Source organism: Podarcis cretensis, assembly GCF_951804945.1.
Source record: "Podarcis cretensis genome assembly, chromosome: 17".
Classification (NCBI taxonomy): domain Eukaryota; kingdom Metazoa; phylum Chordata; class Lepidosauria; order Squamata; family Lacertidae; genus Podarcis; species Podarcis cretensis.
The window spans coordinates 3560404-3583423 of NC_137187.1; the positions used below are offsets into that span (position 1 = coordinate 3560404).

General features: G+C 45.4%; 1 protein-coding gene across 1 annotated transcript in view; it reads right to left on the reverse strand.

Moving 5' to 3' along the window:
- Positions 1 to 63: 63 nt before the first annotated feature.
- GNB3 (G protein subunit beta 3) overlaps positions 64 to 23020 on the reverse strand; it is a 28741-nt gene continuing 5784 nt past the window's right edge. The window contains exons 2-10 of the mRNA XM_079960338.1: positions 9671 to 9771; positions 8732 to 8770; positions 7994 to 8100; positions 6848 to 6911; positions 5739 to 5901; positions 4719 to 4785; positions 3409 to 3610; positions 3041 to 3257; positions 64 to 987 (exon numbers count right to left, since the gene is read on the reverse strand). Of these exons, the coding sequence (XP_079816464.1) occupies positions 881 to 987; positions 3041 to 3257; positions 3409 to 3610; positions 4719 to 4785; positions 5739 to 5901; positions 6848 to 6911; positions 7994 to 8100; positions 8732 to 8770; positions 9671 to 9727 (1023 nt within the window). The 5' untranslated portion in view covers positions 9728 to 9771 and the 3' untranslated portion in view covers positions 64 to 880. The remainder of the gene's footprint in view (positions 988 to 3040; positions 3258 to 3408; positions 3611 to 4718; positions 4786 to 5738; positions 5902 to 6847; positions 6912 to 7993; positions 8101 to 8731; positions 8771 to 9670; positions 9772 to 23020) is intronic.

Here is a 23020-nt window from a genome sequence, read left to right on the forward strand (position 1 = left end):
GACTTCCCACTGTTCTGGGAGCTGCAACCCTTTCAGGAGGGTAATACTGGACTCTGAAGTCCATCGGGAGGAAAGATTTCTCAAATGATGCAGCCTGAGCCAGTTTGTCTGATGTGTTTGTCTGACTTTTATTTTGCTTGGGCTATAAAACTCCTGTATGGTACAATTACATTTCAAAGCAGTGGCTAAGAGGAATCTAGCAGATGCTGGAGAGGGGAAAAGTGTACACACCAGGTAAGAAAGTGCAGGTGGCAGCATTGACTACAGGACTACATAAAGCATTCCCTGACTCTGGCGCCCCAAATGGAGGCAGCAAACTCCCCCCCTCCCGTGCCCTGAAAATGCATAGATTATAGCAGTGAGCTAACTTACTCTTCGTTCCTTACTTGAGATAAAAGTGAATAAAGATCAATGCAGAATCCTTGGTCTGGTGAACCTCTTCTTTTCACAGAAATGCATGCGATCGGTTAACAAAGGGCAAAACAGGTGGGTAAACTAATGGGATAAAAATGGAAAAGAAATCTTAAAAATTGAAGGTACTGGGGAATGCATTTGACTTCTGGTTGAGGAGGGTCAGGAACCTGATGGGAGTCTAGGGGTTTTCTGTAGCTTCAAGTAAAGGAAGCTGGTAGAGTTAATGGGTGGCCTGCCTCTCGCTGAAGTGTGTCCCTGAAGCAGCCACACTAAGAGGGGATCCCTGAGCTCGGGTTGTGGGGGAGGGCAAGAAAAAGTGTTGGGAAAACTGGCCTGTGGACCCTTTCCCTGACCACCTCCTTTAGGTAGGGAAGTGTCTTATGGATCAGTAAGTCTGCATAGAACAAGCAACCAGTGGTACGCAATAAATGATGCCTGGGGAGGTCTCCCTTCTCCCATTTCCTCATCAGTTCCAGATTTTCAGGAAGCTGTCCCAGGAGCCGGTAGACACAGCCATGCCGTCTGCGGTTACGCCCAAACAGCTCACCCGGTTGTCATGTCCAGACAGGATTCCTGACAGGAGAATGGATGGAAACCCATGATAAACACTTTTGAAATACTTGCATCCCATTTTTCTGCCATGCAGGCCGAGGCACCTAACCTAATAAAGCAGAAAACTTGGTGTAAAGGAACAGATACAAGCCAAGAATAATGGCCATGACAAAATGGGAAACTTGGGACTCAGCTATACAGCTGCAAATAAAACATTTTAAATGTGTTTTGAAGTGCAATATACAAATGCAGCACTAGATGGTGATGGTGAGCTATGGCACATTCAATATATATTTCAAAACGTTTTTTAAAGAAGCATTTTCACAGCGTTTTTTTTTATATGAATGTAGTTTCCACCCAAGTTAAAATATTCTCTAAGCTGCTGAGAACCCCTTGCTATTCTATCATATGCAACAAATTGTATCTGCAGTGTTTTTATGCTTATTGTTGCTTTTCTTTTGTTTCCTTTGTGAATGATGCCATGGCCTTTGGCTAGTGCAATAAAGTTTGTGATGAAATAACTGGAAGCATAAGAGGAAGGAAATACCCAGGTCCCTTTAAGGAAGGAATTCCAAAGTCTGGGTGCCACCAAATTTGTCGCTGGCTGCCATTCACCTGCTATGAAATGGCCTCCATTTGGGCAGCTTGATATGGGACAAAGTAGCTCTTTGTTTATCACTCAACCTATGTTTGTTGTTGTGGAGGAGCCAGGTAGAAAAGGACTGGGCACCTGCACCTTTCATAACAGTGTAGAAGAGAGAATTTCAACAGATGTTGCTTATCAGACAACTATTAAAGGCGCAGGAGTCTGGTCTGGCAGCTGACAGTCCCAGATGCGGGAATGTGGCCTCCACACATCATGGTCCTGCAATACATTAAAGTCCACATCTCAACTCCATTCCCAAGCCTCTGAACCACTTTATACAAACAGTACAGCTGTACCACTTCGGCCTGAAGGGCCTGGAGTTGCACAGTTAGAGAGCCCTCAAGCGGAGGGGGGGGGGATGCAGCAAAGTAGCATTCTGGAGAAAGAGTGAGTGACAGCAGCCTGAGCTCTGACATATTTAGGTACACAGGTGGCGCTATGGTCTAAACCACTGAGCCTCTTGGGCTTGCCGATCAGAAGGTCGGCAGTTTGAATCCCTGCGACGGAGTGAGCTCCTGATGCTCTGTCGCAGCTCCTGCCAACCTAGCAGTTTGAAAGGACACCAGTGCAAGTAGATAAATAGGTACCGCTCTGGCGGAAAGGTAAACAGCATTTCTGTGCGCTGCTCTGGTTCGCCAGAAGTGGCTTAGTCATGCTGGCCACATGACCTGGAAGCTGTCTGCGGACAAATGCCGGCTTCCTCAGCCTATAGAGCGAGATGAGCACGCAACTCCAGCGTCGTCCGCGACTGGACCTAACAGTCAGGGGTACCTTTACCTTTACTACTATTAATTAGATTTATTAGTCACATGTTACTAAGGTTTCCAAGCGACATACATTTCAAAAATATGATAGAACCCTGACGATTCATATAACACCCCTTTGTGGTGGTTTGATTTCTATTCCACCTTCTGTCCTTCACATTTATTAGTATTACTAATAACAACTAATTGATCACCTTCTACCCAAGCATTCCAAGGCAATGTACAACGAAAGAGCAAAAGTCCCAGCAGGTGTTATTTTAAATACAGTGGTACCTCGGGTTAAGTACTTAATTCGTTCTGGAGGTCTGTACTTAACCTGAAACTGTTCTTAACCTGAAGCACCACTTTAGCTAATGGGGCCACCTGCTGCCGCTGTGCCGCCGGAGCACAATTTCTGTTCTCATCCTGAAGCAAAGTTCTTAACCTGAAGCACTATTTCTGGGTTAGCGGAGTCTGTAACCTGAAGCGTATGTAACCCAAGGTACCACTGTACTTGCATATGCAATTCATTGTTGTGACCCATGCTGGAATCAGTGTGATGATATATAAATTCTTTAAAATAAAATAAACTGACATGCTTTCCTGAGGGAGAAGACGGTCTTTGTCCCTGGAATGGAAGTAGCTGGCATAGAGAGATGCTAGCTCCGGGGCACGGCCTACTCACCCACACGTTCTGCTTTTAGGGAGTCCCAGATATTGCAGTTAAAATCATCGTATCCAGCCAGCAGGAGCCGTCCACTGCGGGAGAACGCGATTGAGGTAATTCCGCAGATGATGGTCTCGTGTGAGTAGACAATGAGCTCCTGGTCTGCCCGGAGGTCATAGAGGCGACAGGTGGCATCATCAGAACCAGTGCAAATGGCCTCGCCATTGGGGAAGAACTGGACAGAGACAGATGCAAACAATGATCTCACTCCCCTCCTATTCTGCAGCCCCTGCCCATTATTTTAACACTAGCTGCCTTCCCCTGTCCTTTATTCCAGTCCTGCCACCACCCCTCAGTTCTGGGCCCAGCCACTTAGGGGAACCTACAGAGATGGCGTTGATATCCGATTCGTGCCCTGTGAAAGTCTGGCGGCAGCTGCCCTCCCGGACATCCCACAGCTTGGCTGAGGCATCACAGGCTCCAGAGATGAAAAGATTGAAGTCTGGGGAGACGGCCAGGCTCATGCAGTCTCCAGTGTGGCCGACGAACGTTGTCTTCGGTTGTCCGGTTTCAATGTCCCAGAGCATACTGCAGTGAGGGGGCATTGAGGAGGAGAGAGGAATAGAGTGATGGAGCTGTTCTGCTCATGAGTTCATCCAGAGAAACACACACACACACACACACACACACACTTTTTTCCTCTCTCTCTCATTTGTTTATTTAAAGTACTTCTGTCCCACCTTTCCTCAAAACAGACCTCAAGGCAGCGAACAGCAGCGGCAACATGACTAAAATTGCCACCTGCTCTGCTCTTGTATCTGATCTGGTTGTGGCTTTAAGGATCCTTAAAATCATAATGTTTTACTTGTGCATATGAAACTGCGAGTGGTTTATGTTGGAGATGTAAGATGCCCATTGCTGACATTTTACATATTTTTTGGAAGTGTCCTAAAATACTTAGGAAATCAAAATCATCACTGGATGAAGCTTACCAAGAGATCCACTGACTACTCCTTTTGGGTATATCAAAAGGTGACAGGGAGAGGTTCCTTTATTTATTTTGTGCAGTTTGTATAATTATTGTTTAGAGCTGGAATAAAATCTCCTGGCTGGCCAAAGTTTGGGATATAGCCTGCACAGTTAAACTGACTAGTATGATTCAGGTCAGAGAGGGTAAGGGGAATTGTGGCTGCTTTGTTTAAAAATGGACTTTCTTCACCATGTACTGGTGTACTAAGGTACAATGAAATCTAAATCCAGATGCTTCGCTGGAAATAGTTTTGAGATTTTTGTATGCTACATGAAATGTAATAAAGGTTATTAACGGTTTCTTCCTATACTGTTTTGTTTTGTTTTGTTTTGTTCTGTTTGTATATTGTGAAACTATACCCACCCACCCTTTATAATAAGTAATTTAATCACTTTGTTTCATATTTACTGTATTATGAGATTATGAAACATAATACTGTCCCAGTGCGCGCGCTCTCTCTCTCTCTCTCTCTCTCTCTCTCTCTCTCTCTCTGTGTGTGTGTGTGTGTGTTTTTAATATATACAATGTTCCTGAAGGAGGATTATTCTGAAACATACTGGGGCTGAAATAATTTTTTCCTTCAAGCACTTGTCATTCCTTCATCAATCTCTCTCCTGCTCCCTCTCCCTCCCCCCCTTCCTACATGGCTAGATAAGATACACTCACCACGTGGTGTCCCCAGAGCTGGTCACAATGTTGTTGTCATCTAGGAATCGACAGCAGGAGAGATAACCTGCAGGGAAGAGATAACAGACTCTGAATATCTCAAGTTTGTGGTGGTAGAGGTTACTACAGGCACTGTCCGTACTCCCTGCTTAAAGAAAGTGATTAGTTTTTTGAAATCAACATTTTGGACCACGAAAAGCTGAACTGGGCAACCTAGATAAATAAGGCCGATAAGGAAAATATTGTGCATTGTTTTGCAATTTGTACTATAAGAACATGGGATGTGGGTGGTGCTGTGGGTTAAACCGCAGAGCCTAGGACTTGCCGATCAGAAGGTCGGCGGTTCAAGTCCTCGCGATGGGATGAACACCCGTTGCTCAGTCCCTGCTCCTGCCAACCTAGCAGTTTGAAAGCATGTCAAAGTGCAAGTAGATAAATAGGTACCGCTCTGGCGGGAAGGTAAACGTCGTTTCCGTGCGCTGCTCTGGTTCGCCAGAAGTGGCTTAGTCATGCTGGCCACATGACCCGGAAGCTGTACACCGGCTCCCTCAGCCAATAAAGCAAGATGAGCGCCGCAACCCCAGAGTCGGCCACGACTGGACCTAATGGTCAGGGGTCCCTTTACCTTTACTTTTACTATAAGAACGATCATTTATCCCACTTTGTAGAGAGGAAGAAGGATCTACACAGGGCTACCACTGGGGGTCGTATTCAGCAACCACTTGGGCTTCTGAGATTTTGCCTCATGTTACCCACACTTGGAAGCATATCTTCACAATCACAGGGCTAGAAACTTCTCCATCTCCATCTCCCCAGGAATCCTGCCTGACAGAGCAGGAGAGCAGCTGCCAGACAGTGTAGAGAGCGGATTCGGCCAATGCTGTAACTTGGAACAAGGCAGCATCTTGTGTCAAGCTGGGAGTTCCAGGAAGTTGAATTTGGCACTTGGTGCTGCTTCCCGTGTGTTTCCTGTGATTCTGTGGGAGGACAGAAGGTGTAAAGTCCTGACAGAAAGATCACCTGTATGGGCTGAGAGCTCCCGGCTCACTTTCACATTCCCTTCGCGGCTCTTGAGGTTGTAGATGGAGCACATGTTGTCGAGACCTCCGCAGGCCACAAAATTCCCTGATGGGGCGTAGGCACAGGTCATGACCCAGGAGGAGCGTAGAGGAATGGCATGAACCTGGGATCAGAGGACAGGGTAGAAATCCAAAGTAAGGTTGGATGGCCAATTTAGGGCTGGGCAATACTGTGGGGCGCGGGTGGGGCTGTGGGTTAAACCACAGAGCCTAGGGCTTGCCGATCAGAAGGGCGGCGGTTCGGGTGAGCTCCCGTTGCTCGGTCCCTGCTCCTGCCAACCTAGCAGTTTGAAAGCATGTCAAAGTGCAAGTAGATAAATAGGTACCGCTCTGGCGGAAAGGTAAACGGTGTTTCCGTGCGCTGCTCTGGTTCGCCAGAAGTGGCTTAGTCATGCTGGCCACATGACCCGGAAGCTGAACGTCAGCTCCCTCGGCCAGTAAAGCGAGATGAGCACCACAACCTCAGAGTCGGCCACGACTGCACCTAATGGTCAGGGGTCCCTTTACTTTTACCTTTAATACTGTATCTGGTTTTCAACATCACGATATATAACCAGCTAAACATCGCGCTATATTGATTTATCATGATGTCTGAAACAAGGATGGAGCTATGCAGAGGCCTTGGCTGGGTTCATGGTTTTGCCCACATTTTGATTTTTGCATTACACACACACACACACACACACACACACACACACACCACACACACACCATGATTGTCAAACAGGTTTTGGACAATATTTTGATATATATCGCCCAGCCCCAATGGCCATCTGCCATGGGTGCTTTTGTTGAGATTCCTGCATTGCAGGGGTTTGGGCTAGATAACCGCCCCGCCCTCCCAGGTCCCTTCCAACTCTATGTTTCTATTATACAATATTATGCAAGCAGATGTAGCTAGGAACATTGAAAGAAACACGGGCTGCAATTCAGATGCAGCAAAACAAACTCAGGAACAAGATGTTTGTGGCTCTGGGGGAAATTGTCATCTTTTCATTTCTGATCTTGCTGACTGCTAGATGGTTCGTACCTGCTGATAATATCCCTTACCTTGTTGGTTGTGTACGTGTCCCAGACAATAAGTTTCCCGTCTTGTGAGGCACTGACCATGAGCCTAAGGGAGAGAACCAGGTGCACGTCAGCTGGGTGGCTTTGACAGGTAAGGTCCTGAAGGCTCTCTCTTTCAGAGTACACCTCCTTGCCTCATCTCAAGCCATTGCCTTTTCCCCCAGGACTACCAAACCTTCAGGGCAGCCAGCAGGCTTCCTCAACCTTGGCCCTCCAGATGTTTTTGGCCTACAACTCCCATGATCCCTAGCTAGCAGGACTAGTAGTCAGGGATGATGGGAATTGTAGTCTCAAAACATCTGGAGGGCCGAGGTTGAGGAAGCCTGGTGTAATGGTTAAGAGCGGTGGACTCGTAATCTGGTGAACTGGGTTCGCGTCTCCGCTCTTCCACATGCAGCTGCTGGGTGACCTTGGGCCAGTCACACTTCTCTGAAGTCTCTCAGCCCCACTCACCTCACAGAGTGTTTGTTGTGGGGGAGGAAGGGAAAGGAGAATGTTAGCCGCTTTGAGACTCCTTAAGGAGAGTGAAAGGGAGGATATCAAGTCCAAACTCCTCCTCCTCCTCCTCTTCCTCTTCTTCTTCTTCCTGGTTCAGTCTGTATTCTCAAGGGCACTTTTGTGTTTTCTACTACATAGGGCACTTCCAGAAGAGGGCTTAATTTTCATGGTCTATTGAGATATTGCTAACAGGTGGCTGGTAATAGGTGTTGTTGTTTTAATTATTGCGTCCCCCCTAAGAATTTTATACCTGGATTAAATAGGACTGTGGTGCGGGGGAGAGATATGGACTGGCGTTTTGATGTCAACGTAATTACTACACTTGAGTAATTAAGGGGTAGTGGAAGGGTGGGCTTGCCTTTCTCTGCCTACAGGGCACTCTTATAGCTTAGACTCACATAATAGCATCGCAATGATTATACAACACCAACAATTTACATGACGGCCCTTGATTCCCACTTCAACCATTGTAAGGTTGATTTGATTCTCCCACCCGTTCCCAGCGTAGATCTTCCTGGGCACCATTTTGTGGCTTGCCTCAGGTGCCAAAATACCTTGAGCCTGAGGGAAGGAGCTTCTGGCACAGGGCGCAACAAGGGGAAGCAGGTGCAATCCTTTTGCATCACTTACTTGGAATCTGTGGACCAGTGACAAGCATAGATCTTAGCCAAGTGTCCACGCAGAGTCCTCCGTGTACGCATCTGAATGCGCCCAACCACTTCCAGCCCGGACACAAGCTGCAGAGAAAGGAGGAAGTTTCAGCCCCTGCCATCAAAGGTGCATGGCGGAAGGAGGGACAATGCAGGTATGAACACACACTGTCATGGCTGCATGGTATTAGTTCGTCTCTCCTTCCATGTACACAAACCACCTTAAACAGGGGACTTCTGGCGGAAGGAATGGTGGGTTGACAGTCTCGGCTCTCTGATGACAGGAGATAATTACGTGGTGATTGATGGTAATCAAACTGAATGTCTGACAACCAGGCACTCTGAGATAAAGAGTGATCGAGGGAATAACCTCAAATGCTCTGATCAAAGCCGTTTTCTGCCGCCTGCGCCCAGGGGCTCAGATGGGGGCTAAAATGAGCTGGCGAGTCGAGGAACTGACATCTCACTCAAAGAACCATTCGTGGTCAGAAGATCTGCGCCCTCTCTTTCTTAAAACATTTTTGGCACCAGAAAAATTGTAACTTAGATATTTCTCTGTCTGCTGGTGAAAATTTATGATTGGGAAGCTTGCAAGAGTCTCGAAGAAGAGAGGGGAAACTGGCTAAGGCAGAGTGAAAAGCCTGATTTCTGGTTGACAGATTCTTCCCTTTAGACAAATTCTGCCCAGACACAGTGATTTAATATCAGCCCTTCCTACCTGTGCAAGCGTAGTGTCCGCACAAGCTTTTCGGGCATCCTGCAAGAAAGGAGAGATGGGATGAAATTACAGGTGAAAAGAGGCAGTAGGCCTGGAGATCTTCTGTATCTTTGTGGAAGCTGGGTGTCTCAGATTACCTGGCCTTGAAATAATAATAATAATAATAATAATAATAATAATAATAGAAGAAGAAGAAGAATTTCATTTATAAAAAGATTGAGAAAAAAAGGAGAAAAAAGGGAGAGTAAAAGAATATTTTAAAAAAATACTGTTACATGACCATACGTTTAATATACAGGCATGTTTATTCTTATTATCCTAATACAGATATAATTATCAATAACCTAATATATTAGCCATAAATTCATACCAAATATCACTGCATTTATCCAAAGAAGGTCTGCGTCTATAACAGGGCTGCAACATGTCTGGATTTTCCCAGACATTACTGGGATTTCAAAGGCAGAATTGATGTTATAGGGGAATTTCCGGAAGGTGGCGCTTTGTCCTGGATCTTAGGCAAATCAATTGAAAAATTGGGGGGGGGGGGTGGCGTTTATGTGAAAGATTCTCTCATCTGATTTATTTCTTATTGTAAATGGCAAGGAAGATCTGGACTAGGGTCTTTCTGATTCATAGCCTGGCCACCACACTATAGATGGAGAACCTCTGGCCTTCTGGATCAGTGTTTCCCAACCTCTGGATGCCAGCTGTTTTCGGACTACAATTCCCATCATCCCTGACCACTGGTCTTCTTACTAGCTAGGGATGATGGGAGTTGAAGTCCAAAAAAAAGATGGCGACCCAAGTTTGGGAAACACTGCTTTAGATGTTTTTGGACTACGATTCCTACCATCCCTGACCATTGACCATGGAGGCCAAGAAAGTCTGGAGGGGGCTAGGTTCTCATCCTGGCTTACGTGCCCCACCCCACATTACCTCAATCTGCTTCTTCAGCTGCTCAGCTTCTTGCTTCATCTGCTCTATTTCACCCATCTTGACAGGCTACTTTGGGCCTCCCACTCGGGGTCACCTGGGTCCTGCGGAAAAGAAAAGAGAGGTTGAGGTGGCCACATCCCAACTGTCTCCTCCAGCACCTCCTGTCCATCCAGACCTCAAGAGTTGCTTGAATGCCGTTTGCCAGAGTTTGTTACTCTGCAATTTCCCCTACAAAGCAAAATGCTCTGCAAATTTTGGGCCAGCCCAAAAGCAAAGCAGTGACTTTTACCACATCGCTCTGTTGCCACAGGTTGATGGGGAAAGCTCACTAGGAAAAATCCATGAGCAAGGGCGAGGTGTGTGTGTATATATACATATAAAATAAATGTTTTATTCAACCATGTATTTTTACAGTCTATCTTGTTCTGTTTTCCATTTGTAAAAGTTATAGCCCCTAAAATAGAAAGCACAGTTAAATAAATCCACTTTAATAAAATATTGAATTGTCCACCCACAGGCCACAGATTCCAAACAGGCTACGAAATGTGTGGACCCTCCTGTGGTCTCCAAAAACTACAAGTCCTATGTCATGCCACGTCTCCACAACTTCGCCCAGTCTCTTCAGCCTTTGAGCCATAGCTGTCAACTTACAGATTTGAAAATAAGGGACCAGCGGCCTCGAAAATAAGGGATCAGCAGCCAAAATAAGGGATCAACAATTACTTTGATAAAATACATATTTAGTTGCGTGCAAATGGCTTTAGATACCTATTAGGTCCTATAAATTACCATATAGCATATATTCAACACAAAAAAAACAGCAACAATTTGTTGTTGACAAAGGACAGCTAGACATAGAAAGGGCCCCATTACCTTCAGTAGCTTATTTAAGGGACATCATAAATAAGGGATAGCAGTGGGACATGGCCCTGCGATAAGGGACTGTCCCGCCAAATAAGGGACACTTGACAGCTATGCTTTGAGCTGATCCACAGTATACATTAAAAGCACATAATTTCCCCCAAAGAATCCTGGGAGCATTAGTTTGTAAAGGGTGCTAGGAATTGGGAGCTCTGTGAAGGGGAAACTGCAGTTCCCAGGAGCCTTTGGGAGAAGTCATGTGCTTTAAATTTGTGCTCAATGTGCTTTAAAAGCATGGGGTGGAGATGTCATCCACTTCTGCTTTCCCCCCTACCAGAATTTCCCCTGCTGTAGTCCATTGTTGGGTAAGTTTGACCGCTTACTAGTGCCTGATGTTTCTATGTCTTGAACAACAGCAGCGGGAGGCACTAATGTCCATGCCGCACCCCCCCCCCAAAAAAAACCCCTTCACCTGCTGATTTTTGCAGATCAAACTTCTGGTGTGAAATATATTCGGAGTCGAGTGTGGATTTCATGCTCTTTATTCAGCTCGTAGTAGTGAGGAATGAAAGTTTTCCGAAAATATCTGCTTTATATACATTATTTACACAATGGGTCGCACGTGATTGGCTAATTCTGGGATTCTCCTGTAGGCCAATCAGGTTGCGGATTCACTTCCACCTGGAGCTGGATTGGGTGGCTCCTGCGGACCAATCATACTGCTGCATTGTTCTAGGACCAATCAGACTGCTGCATTCTGGACCCTATTGTTCTAGGACCAATCAGACTGCTGCTTTTTGGATCCTATTCAACTCAGTACATAACATGGTCTTTTGGCAACCCTAGCGCTGAGTCCATGCAGGGCTGGCCTGAGATGTTTTGGTCCTGAGGCAGAGCACCAGATTGCCCCCTCCCCTCTCCACCAGGGAAGAAGGGATGAATGAAGATCTACATCAGGAACAAGGAGGGGAAGAAAGATCGACATTGGGATCTGCTGCCCCGGTGTATTCTGCAGCCTGAGGCAGATGCATCGCCTTGCCTCATGGGTGAGGCAAGGCCCATGACCCTTTCCCTTCCACTTCCTATTCTTTCCTGTGCATGTGCCCTTGCATGTGTTGCAGAAATGATAGATTTTATTGAAGTTTTGAAGGTTACAGAAAGAAAAGTAGAAAAAGTTAAACAAACAAAGCACACAAAAAAACACAAATCCAACCTTTACATAACTTTCTTTCCTTTGCTTATTTCCTTGACCTCCTCACACCTCCCTTTTTTGTATTCTAGTTCAATTAGATATTTCAGCAAATCCTTTCCATCTTTGTTTTTATCCTAAAAATTTATCTTGATATACTATAATTTTACATACTCCTCTTTCACTAATTACCAATCCATTTTTACTTAATCCTTTATAACATTTCTGCTAAAACCACATAGCTTCATTCCATGCATGTGTTGCAGAAATGAAGTGTGCTGGAGAGGAATGCTTGGAAACGGTTTGCAAGTGTGAGGCCTTGGAGTTCAGTGTCAAGTGTGGCTGATTTCTGTACTAAAAACCCATTTTCTTTTTCCTTTAAATTAGCCAAGCCCGGAAGGCTGGGGCACTCCAGACAGAATGTAAAAATTATCCTGTGAACAACAACAACAACAACAACAACAATAATAATTATACCCCACCCATCTGGCTGGGTTTCTCCAGCCACTCTGGCAGCTCCCAGCAGAATAGTAAAAACATGAAAAAACATCAGACATTAAAAATATTAAATACAGGGCTGCCTTCATTTCAATAAGCTCCTCTCCTCACCCATCCCACTAACCTCCTTTTCGGTATTAGTGATGCATCTAATTCCCTTCCACCCCTTTCAGCCAATTCTGGTCGTGGTCTTTGACAGACATTATTTAATGGATTTCTAGCCATTAGGGGATATCATATCCTCCTGAGGTGGGTTACAGCAAATGAATAAAACGCAACGTTACGATTCCAAGATTTAAAATTGCGTTAGGAAAACAATTAACAAGAGTAAATGAGTAGGAGCAGATGAAAAATGACCTTCTCCCCACTGTCTTGGGCTCCAGACACACTCTACATTAAAAAAGCACACAACTTCCCCCCAATAACCCTGGGAAGCGTAGCTTGTTAAGGGCGCTGGGGCTTGTGCCCCTGGGAGGGATAAACTACAGTTCCCAGTAGGGCTGCCACCAATCCTATACACTACGGGATTATCCCTTGTTGTTTAGTCGTTTAGTTGTGTCCGACTCTTCGTGACCCTGTGGACCAGAGGACGCCTGGCACTCCTGTCTTCCACTGCCTCCCGCAGTTTGGTCAAACTCATGCTGGTAGCTTCGAGAACACTGTCCAACCATCTCGTCCTCTGTCGTCCCCTTCTCCTTGTGCCCCCAATCTTCCCCAACATCAGGGTCTTTTCCAGGGAGTCTTTTCTTCTCATGAGGCGGCCAAAGTATTGGAGCTTCAGCTTCAGGATCAGTCCTTCCAGTGAGCACTCAGGGCTGATTTCCTTAAGAATAGATAGGTTTGATCTTCTTGCAGTCCATGGGACTCTCAAGAGTCTCATCCAGCACCAGAATTCAAAAGCATCCATTCTTTGGCGATCAGCCTTCTTTATGGTCCAGCTCTCACTTCCATACATCACTACTGGGAAAACCACGGGATTATCCCTTATTTAAATGTAAAATGCTACGTTCTGAATTGATTCAATACAGGACACAGTTTGTCCTGTATTCCCCCTGTTTCTACTTTGCTGCTGGACTCACTCACTCATTCTCTCTTCTTTCCTCCCCCCCCCCCCCCCACTAAAGAGCAAGAAAGAGCAAACCAGGGCAAGGATTTCATGTTGTCCCTTCCCCTTCCCTGCAGCTTGGTCTGGGTTATGGCTGCAGCCTGGGAGTACCAGGCCCCATCCCTCAGAGAGCAACAGGTTCTGAGTCTCTAGGAAAAAAAGCTGTTTTCGGACAGTGTAGCCCAGAGACCCCCGTTTTGAACATAATATTTGAGAGAAGGCAGGGAGCAGCTCCCCACAAGATTTGCCCTCCCTCCCTCCTTAATATTTTTTATCTCCTTCCGAAATTGAACATGTGGAACAAAGCTCATCCCCTCATCAAAATATGCCCACCTATTTATTTATTTTTGCCCTGGCCTGCATTTATTGCTGTACAGTACTGCATGTGCGCGAAAGGTCATGTATTTCAGCTCCGGGTAGCAAAACACAGACAGATTTACAAATTTGTGTGTGTGTGTGTGTGTTCGTGTGTGACAAATTTCAGAGGGGCCAGCCGGTTAGGCTGCGATAGGTTGTAATGGATTGCTTTGAAGTCATTTCAGCACCAGGTGGTGGCGACAGGGGTGGGTGGGGTGGATCATGCACACCCCCCCACCGCCATCCTGTCCTGGATTTTGCCAGAACAAAGGTGGCAACCGTAGTTTTCCAGTATTACCGAGGGGAAGTCGTGCGCTTCAAATGCACAGTGCGTACGCAGCCTTGGTCTCTCTTTGATCACATCCTAATTTCTGCTGTGCTGCTGCTACGCAGGAGCAACAGGTGGCAGTGCTGAGAGAGGAAATTCAGCCGCGCCCTAGGTAGCTGCTAGCACTTGTAGATGCTGCCTCACTCAGGGTGCTTCTCCCACCACCCGCTCAGTTCCTGCGTGTTGGCAAACATCCAGTGGCGTAGCGTGGGTTGTCAGCACCCAGGGCAAGGCAAGTAGTTTGCGCCCCCTAACCCGTGGATTTTAGCAGGGGGCAGAGAGCTGCGAGTGCGAGCGCGCGCCCCCCCCAGATGTTGCGCCCGGTGCGGCCAGCCCCCCTGCACCCCCCACACTACGCCACTGCAAACATCCCTCCGCTATGCTGCCCAGTCAGGGACATCACCCAGTTAGAAAGAAATGCTAACTGATTCATCAGATGAGTTTTGAAGGATGAATTAATGGGTCCAATCTGCTGTTTTGGTTGTTTTTATCCTGGCCCGTCTTGTGGGTCTTATGCTCTTTCTCTATATACCGGTAATTGGATTTGTACTGTTTGCTTAATGTGTACAGTACCATTGTTGCAAGCTGTCCTTTTTAGGCTGAACGGTGGAACTGAAGAGTTTTGAATGCACATGATTGGATAGTGTTTTTATGAAAAAAGCAGCTTTTCCTGTTTTTTAGATGCCACGTGCATACGTCACATCTTAGAAGAGGGGTTCCCTCCTCAGTGAAAGGGGGAAGCCCTCTTCTGAGATGGCACTGGCCACCTGCAATTATTGTAAGAATTTCTAGTAAAAACCATTGGCATTTTAAAATAGGTCTGTCCGATTAATTAGGTATGTCTTTTCTGGTCGTTTTGAATGTTGTTAAATGAATGAATCCAATGGAATAAATCTATTGGAGGCTGAAGCGGTATGCACAGGATTTAAAACAACGGCAACTATGTGAGTGAGGTAAGGGGCTGGAACAGCTTAACGTGTAACTTTTCAAACTGATGCCAAAGTTTTGTGTTCATTTTGTGTTGCAAATTCCACATATTGTGCTGAGTGATTGATACTCAAACCAGAGGCCGTAAGTATCCCCCCAAACCATTGTCCAATTAACTCCAAACCAGTGCCATTTTTTTTTGCAATGATTTTGTGCTGTTTTGTACCTTGAACCCCTTGTTTTGTGCCACCCCCAAAACTGAGTAATTCATACAGGAAATCAGGCTTGGAAGTTAACACCTTCCCCAATCCAACATTGTCCGATCCCCTTCAAATTGATGCCAAAGATTTGTGTTCGTGTTGTGCCATGAACCCCACATTTTGTGTTGCCCTCCCAAACTGAGTTATTAATACTCAAACTGGGGGCCATAGGTCCCCCCAAAAAAACCCCCAACGTTTTCTGGTTCACTCCAAACCCAGTGCCAAAACTTTGGGGTCAGTTTGTAGGGGACCCACAATTTTGGGGTTACACATTAATGAAGCTGGTTGGAACGTTAACATGGGATAACAGGATGGCAAAGAGGCTAAAGTTCAAAAGACCCTGCATGCCCTTAAGAGGCCAGGAGACTGTCATGTGAAAATGGTCTGAATGTATGGCAACAAGGGTTTAGAGGAGGCTCATTCATCATGCCGACTGACTCCTCTCTCCCCACCAGCATCACTCCATCTTCAGACTCCACTCACACCTGTTCTGTGATGGGCCACAGTGAGAGTTTCAGGTTTCAGGATGTTCTCTGGGTGTTTTGCATCTCACCTGATGATCTCAGGTAAGACTGTTTGGTGGTAGGAATATATTATTTGAGCGTTTCAGGGAGCGGCTGGTTCAGGGAGGAAACAGCGCACAGACCTTTGCCAGTTCAGAAATGTCCCCAAGCATTTGTTTCCTTCTTCCCTGCTTTGGAGAACTGCTGGTGCCATCTGTGTTCCCCAAGCAAACAGGGAGAGAGGTTTCAAGGGCAGAGCTACCTACAGTGGCTTCATTTTCTTTGGATGGGAGATGGCACTGGAGCTTTCAGAGTGTTGTCGCAATGTTGACTTTATTTGCGAATATACAAGCGCAGCCGTGGCAAAGAGGCAGCAGATCCCTGCTTCACAGAGATGCCCCAATTTTTCTCTATCCCCATCTTTGTTGAAATGGCAAACTGCCATTCATCACATACAACACCTTGCAGAGCCCTTGTCTCAAACATCACCTCTGCAGATCAGGAAACCACCTGCATAGCCATTAGAGCAGGCATAGGCAAACTCGGCCCTCCAGATGTTTTGGGACTACAACTCCCATCATCCCTGACCACTGGTCCTGTTAACTAGGGATGATGGGAGTTGTAGTCCCAAAACATCTGGAGGGCCGAGTTTGCCTATGCCTGCATTAGAGAAATATTACAGTTCTTTAGCCAAAGGCCTGGCCACCACGCATTCTGAGGCTGGGTGGTGGCGAGATTTCATTTTTAAGAAACTCTTTGTGAAAAGGGTTAATACCCTCATGGCCTTGATCCTGATCCCCCACCTAACCCCCAAGCACCTTTCAAATTTAAAAACCCCATAGGAGATCCTAGTCACAGATTGCATGTTGATTGGCCCAAAATGATCAAGCCAGAATAAACCTGCATGTTGCATGGCAGAACCATGACTGGATCTCTTGCCATTAAGATAATAACTGTAAAAAAACATTAAAAAGCATCTGCAGGGTGTCCATACTAGATCAGGGCAGGGGAGGGATGTTTTAACTTGTCCTGCCCGTGTTGTTTACTTGATTGAAGTCCTCTCCTAATTATGCTAATAACCCGGCTGTGGGGTGAAGGCAAGACAGAGGTATCTATATTGTGCCTGACTTTTTTCTTCAGCAGCTACAGGATGGAGGAATTAAATGGTGCCAAAGGGAAGAATTAAAAACCCTCAGGTACTGCTGTCCACATCCAATGTGGCCTCCCATTGGGTGATTCTATTGTTTTTATTGTTTTTCTATTGCCAACAAAGGTCCGTATAGTTAAAGCTATCGTTTTCCCAGTACTGATGTATGGAAGTGAGAGCTGGACCATAAAGAAGGCTGATCGCCGGAGAATGGATGCTTTTGAATTATGGTGCTGGAGGAGACTCTTGAGAGTCCCATGGACTGCCAGAAGATCAAACCTCTCCATTCTGAAGGAAATCAGCCCTGAGTGCTCACTGGAAGCACAGATCCTGAAGCTGAGACTCCAAGACTTTGGCCACCTCATGAGAAGAGAAGACTCCCTGGAAAAGACTCTGATGTTGGGAAAGATGGAGGGCACAGGGGGAAGGGGACGACAGAGGACGAGATGGTTGGACAGTGTTCTCGAAGCTACCAGCATGAGTTTGACCAAACTGCAGGAGGCAGTGGAAGACAGGAGTGCCTGGCTTGCTCTGGTCCAGGGGGTCACGAAGAGGCGGACACGACTAAACGACAACAACAAATTGTTTTTAATAGGTTGTAACTTGGCAATCAGAGCAATTCTATAGCAACACACCACACTCTTAAAGCACATGGCTTTCCTCCAAAGAATTCGGGAGACCGTAGTTTTCCTCTCACAGAGCTACAGTTCCCAGCACCCTTAAAGTACCACTCCCAGGATTCTTTGGGGGGAAAGTGCTTTAAATGTATGGTGTGTAGGCTTTGCTCTTGGTCTTCAGACAGCACCAGAAATTTCTCAGGCTTCACATTCTGCAGCTAACCTCACTAGCCCCCTCTCCACTCTCTTCCCTCAATTTTTTTCCATGTCAGGCAGATGGATTTTTCCTGCTTCTTGCATCAAAGGGATAGAATGGAGTCGCAAGGGCATTTTTTACACTTCCTTGATTGCCACCAACCCCACTTCACCCTTAAACTTTGCATATTATTTTGGAGTTATCAGTCTGGAATAAACTATCTCTTGGTTTTGGGCTTGGAATTGAAGAGCACAGACCAGAAATTTCTATACTTAAAATATGCTTTGGGTAAATATGATTGATTGCTCCATCCGTACTGCAAGTATAAAAGGCTTGTTGAAGCATATTAACTAATCTGCATTGAAGGGACATTGAAAATAAAACTTTTCAGGAGTGACAAGTGAATATGCACCAGAGAAGTAACTGTTGTACAAGAGCCAAACTCCCTCTTAACTTCTTCTAGACTCTTTTTGTTTGGACTTTGGACATCTCTCAGTTCTGTTCACCTTCCACGCTTCTCCTTCATGTGCTTTCTTTCTCAATCTTCAAACAAAACCAGCCTTTTTGGGTCGGAAGAAGATCTGGAGTGTTTCACATATGAGATGTCATAAAAAAACAAGCTCCCCCAGTTTAAAAACTAGGCAGTTTTCTCTCCTGTTTTTCTTGTCGCAGAGAACCTTGACAATGCAAATTGACCACAGGATTAAAATAATAATAATTTCTAGCCCACAGCTGCTACAGCCACACTGGATCCTTATTGTGGTTTCTGTAAGGGTCAAAATCTCACATGGTCCTCAAGTTACTAGTCAAGCTGAGCAAATCAAGGCCATTGAACAAACAAACTGAAGACAGCCAGAATCCCCAGTCCCAAACTAGAATTGTCTGAAGCTCTGGACAGGTCCTTTGCATCTTCACTGTGGTTCACTGTTTCCCACAGTTCAATGGGTATGGTGTAATCTGCTCACTTCCTGTCCCAAGAAGAGAGTCGAATTTTGTGGTGCCAGGACACTTGAATAGTTGTCTGTCTTCAGAGGTGCCTCCCTTTTGCAAAGGGTTGTCATCTGATGTAAGGAAAGTGGCTACCAAGGACAGGGCCTTTTAAGTGGTGGCCCTGGGAATTTCAACTGAAGACTGGTATAGAAATTTTGATGGGTGGTCATCTTCTAGGACAAATTTTCCTCCCTCCATCTTCTTATTTATGGCTTTTCTGTGAGTTTTTCCATTTATAATATTTCACTTGCCTTAACCTTCCTGTAACTATAGCAGTGGTGGAAAGACCAGTAGATCTACATGTGCATTTCTGTTGTTTCCACGTTTGATGTTTCGGGAGTTTAAAATTTGTCCTGGCTTGGGGCATCTGTTCAATGCATCGGCAGAATCTTCCTTGAGTCTCTTCTGCAGTAATATTATTTTTTTTAATATATAATAATATTTATTGAATTTTACAGAAAAAAGGTTCACAAAAACAAAAATAAAAATACACATACACACACAAAGAAAAAACAAAACAAAAACTTAAAGAAGAAAATTTAAGAAAAAAGAAAATCCCTTTTCCAAATATCATACTATTCATTAACTTATTTTCATGACTTCCTCACATCTCCCTCTTTTGTATCCCATTTAAAAGTTTAAATAGCAAATTCATTTCTTCTTAATTTTACCCTTAGTTAGTTATCCTCACGAATTTTAACTTCTAATCATATTGCTAGAATGCCTTCATTTCATTCCAACATCATTCGCATTCAAAAATTTTGCAATGTTTCTGTAAATACATCTTAAATTTCTTCCAGTCTTCTTCCACCGACTCTTCTCCCTGATCTCGGATTCTGCCAGTCATTTCCGCCATCTCCATATACTCCATCAGTTGCATCTGCCAATCTTCCAGCGTGGGTAGATCTTGTGTCTTCCAATGTTTTGCGATGAGAATTCTTGCTGCTGCTGTTGCGTACATAAAGAAAGTTCTATCCTTCTTTAACACCAATTGGCTGACTAAAAGCCTCTGGTTTCTTAGGGAAAGTGTACTTAAGTACCTTTTTTAGTTCATTATATATCATCTCCCAGAAAGCCTTGATCCTTGGGCACGTCCACCAAAGGTTAAAGAATGTACCTTCAGTTTCTTTACATTTCCAACATTTGTTAACGGGCAAATGATAAATTTTTGCAAGCTTGACCAGGGTCATGTACCACCTATACATCATTTTCATAATATTCTCTCTTAAGGCATTACATGCTGTAAATTTAATCCCGGTGGTCCATAACTTCTCCCAGTCAGCAAACATAATATTGTATCCTATATCTTGTGCCCATTTTATCATAGCTGATTTTACCGTTTCTTCCTCCGCATTCCATTTCAACAGCAAGTTATACATTTTTGACAATACCTTAGCATTGGGTTCCAACAACTCTGTCTCTAACTTTGATTTTTCCACCTGGAAGCCCACTTTCTTATCCTGATTATATGCTTCTCTTATTTGGAAATAGTGTAGCCAGTCTCGCACCTTATCTTTAAGTTTCTCATAACTCTGCAGTTTCAATTTACCACCTTGCTCTTCCAAAATTTCCCAATACTTTGGCCATTTTGTCTCCATGTTAAGTTTTTTCAACGCTTTGGCCTCCATGGGTGAGAGCCACCTTGGGGTTTTCCTTTCCAAAAGATCTTTATACCTCAACCATACATTAAACAGTGCTTTTCTGACAATATGATTTTTAAAAGACTTATGTACCTTAACCTTGCCACTTCTGCAGTAATATTAACCATGTGCTTTAGTCTGAATCTTGTCTGAGTTGTTGTCATGGTCCAGTTTACGGGCGGCCGAAGTCCTGGTTGAGGACGTCGGGACCTGGGGCAAGATGGCGGGGTGGGAGCAGGAATGAGAGTCCGGAAGCCAGGAGTTCGGAAGCCAAGAGTCTGAGGGTCAGAGAGCCAGGAGTCAAGAGGCCAAGGGTCCGAGGATCAGGAAGCAAGGAGTCAAGAAGCCAAACACAGCAAGGCAAGGAACGTGTTGCTGTGGCAAAGAGCCAAAGGGAAATGCTGACCTTATATCCCTTCTCGGCTCTTGCCACCAGGTGCTGTGAGTTACCAATCGGCCTCACCTGTGCGGCCGCGCCTTGCCTCTCCAGAACAAACTTAGGAAAGCCCCAGTCCTGCGAAGCCCTACCGGTCACAAGGCCTGGCTCCTGCACCAACAGACTCAATAATATTTATAGTGTTTATAGTGTTCTTTTAACAACACAGCCCTTGGTCTTATTATTCTTGGAGGCGAATGTGTGGTTTATTAGAGTGGGCAATAGGCATACAAACAAAGGAAGACGTGCAGCTGTCATGTTATCCTCTGCAAAACAGTTGTTTGAATATGACAACCTTTTCCAACTTGAGCCCTCCACACAACACTCTCATCAGCTCCATCCAGCACAGCTGTGCTAAATGGGGACTGATGGGAGTTGTGGTCTTTACCAGGACGCAAGGGTACTCAATACCAGCACCTTCCCCCCTTCCTCGCATGTTAAAAGTGCGGCACTTACTGTGACAACTTCATGGCGAGTACCGACACCTTTTTTTCTATAAAAAAGAACTGGTCTTAACAATCAGAAGGGTACCAGGCTGGCAAAAGCTGGAACTGGCCTCTGACTTTTCTGTTCCCTCTCTTTTTCTTTGTCTTCTCTAAGGCCGGAACTGAATCCTGGCCCAATTTGGCCCAAGCTCTCTGCTCTGCTCCAAGGAGAAGCACCCGCCTGCCTAAAGTCTGTCTTTTCTTGAATCTGTTTGGCAATTCACAGTGCCAGACCCTCCAAGTTTCCCTATTTTCCAGGGATGTCCCTGTTTCTGATTTGATCCCAGAATGTCCTGCTTTTCCTTAGGATGTCCCTATTTTCATTGGAGACATGTTGGAGTGTATGGAGTTATCCGACCCCTGAGGCGTCTGAAGGCAATCCCTGTATAGGGAAGCTTTGTTTCTTTAAAAAAAATGTGTTTAATTATATTTTTATATATGTTGGAAGCTGCCCAGAGTGGCTGGGGCAACCCAGTAAGATGTGTGGGGTATAAAGAGTAACATTATCATTATGGAATAGGACGTCCCTATTTACAGCAGAGAAACGTTGGAGGCTATGTTGCAGTGCCAGAGTATAGCAAAAGCATCAGACACGCGTGTCCTGTCTCCCTGCACCCCTGGAGTTAATGGAAGGTGAAAGCAGTACAACATTATACTGGAGGACAAGGAGGAGGAGGAGGAGGAAGAGGAAGAGGAAGAGGAAGAGAAAGAGAAAGGAGGGATTTGAGGTTTCTGCAGTGTAACACAGTGACTAAAAGTGGAAGTTATGAGCTGGAAAGTACCTGGTCCCCATTTCACTGTGGACCCTCCCTCTTCTCAACCTTAACCCTCCAAGTACGACAACAGGATACTTTCCCATTTCTATTTATTTTGCTAGTTCTAGGAATGGTGTTAGGGTCAAAGCAAAACAGCAGAGACAGGTTTAAGGCTTATAGCTGCAAGCACACACTTACTTGGGAGTATGCCCCATGGTGTTTAATGGGGAATTACTTCAAAGCAAATATGCATAGAGTTGGTCTGCACCAGATTTATGGTGGCATAAGCTTTTATGGGCTAGTGCCTCCTTCGTCAGATTAATCATCCTTGGTGGACCATCTCTGTCTCCCTCCCTTCAACGGTCCAGCCAGGTGTGGCCAGGGAAGGCCTCTGAGCGAGAACAAAAGGCCATGGAACACAAGAGCTTTGGAAGATCTGTGACATTTCTATTCCAAGCCCATGTGTGATAAAACATCAAATGAGTTATTAAAAATATGGCAGTGGGACTAGAGCCATTGTTCCTTCTTTCACAATGCCGTCCCGCCATTCCTCTCTAGAACTCAGGCAGAAGGGCCATTTAGGCAAGAGGGGAAGGTTTCACCACAAAGAAGAGAACACACAGATTTGCGTAACATTTGCATTGCCTAATTTGTATGTATAGGCGCACGTTTAAAAATAATGGCTGGAATTTAAACAGAAACACAATACATCCCTGCATGGCGGGGAAGATGGCGGCCAGGTGACCTGCAGATTGCCTGCTCGGTCTTCCGCCCAGGTATTAACACTTAATGGACCACTGCGACTCCCCTTAAGCCTTATAGCAGACAGGGGGTCAGAGAGCCCTTCAAAGAGATGCTGTCTCTAAACAGACTCTGTAAATATGCTCTAATGTGGGGAGAGTGGCCACCCGAAGGGGGGAATGTACACTGTGTCCTCACAACAACTTGGTGAGGTTACTGTGAGAGGTTAAGTACTTGCCCACAGCTATCCAGTGTGTGCGGGCTTTGAACCCCCTTCTTCCCAAACTAAGGCTTTCTCTGCGACCCCAGATTGCC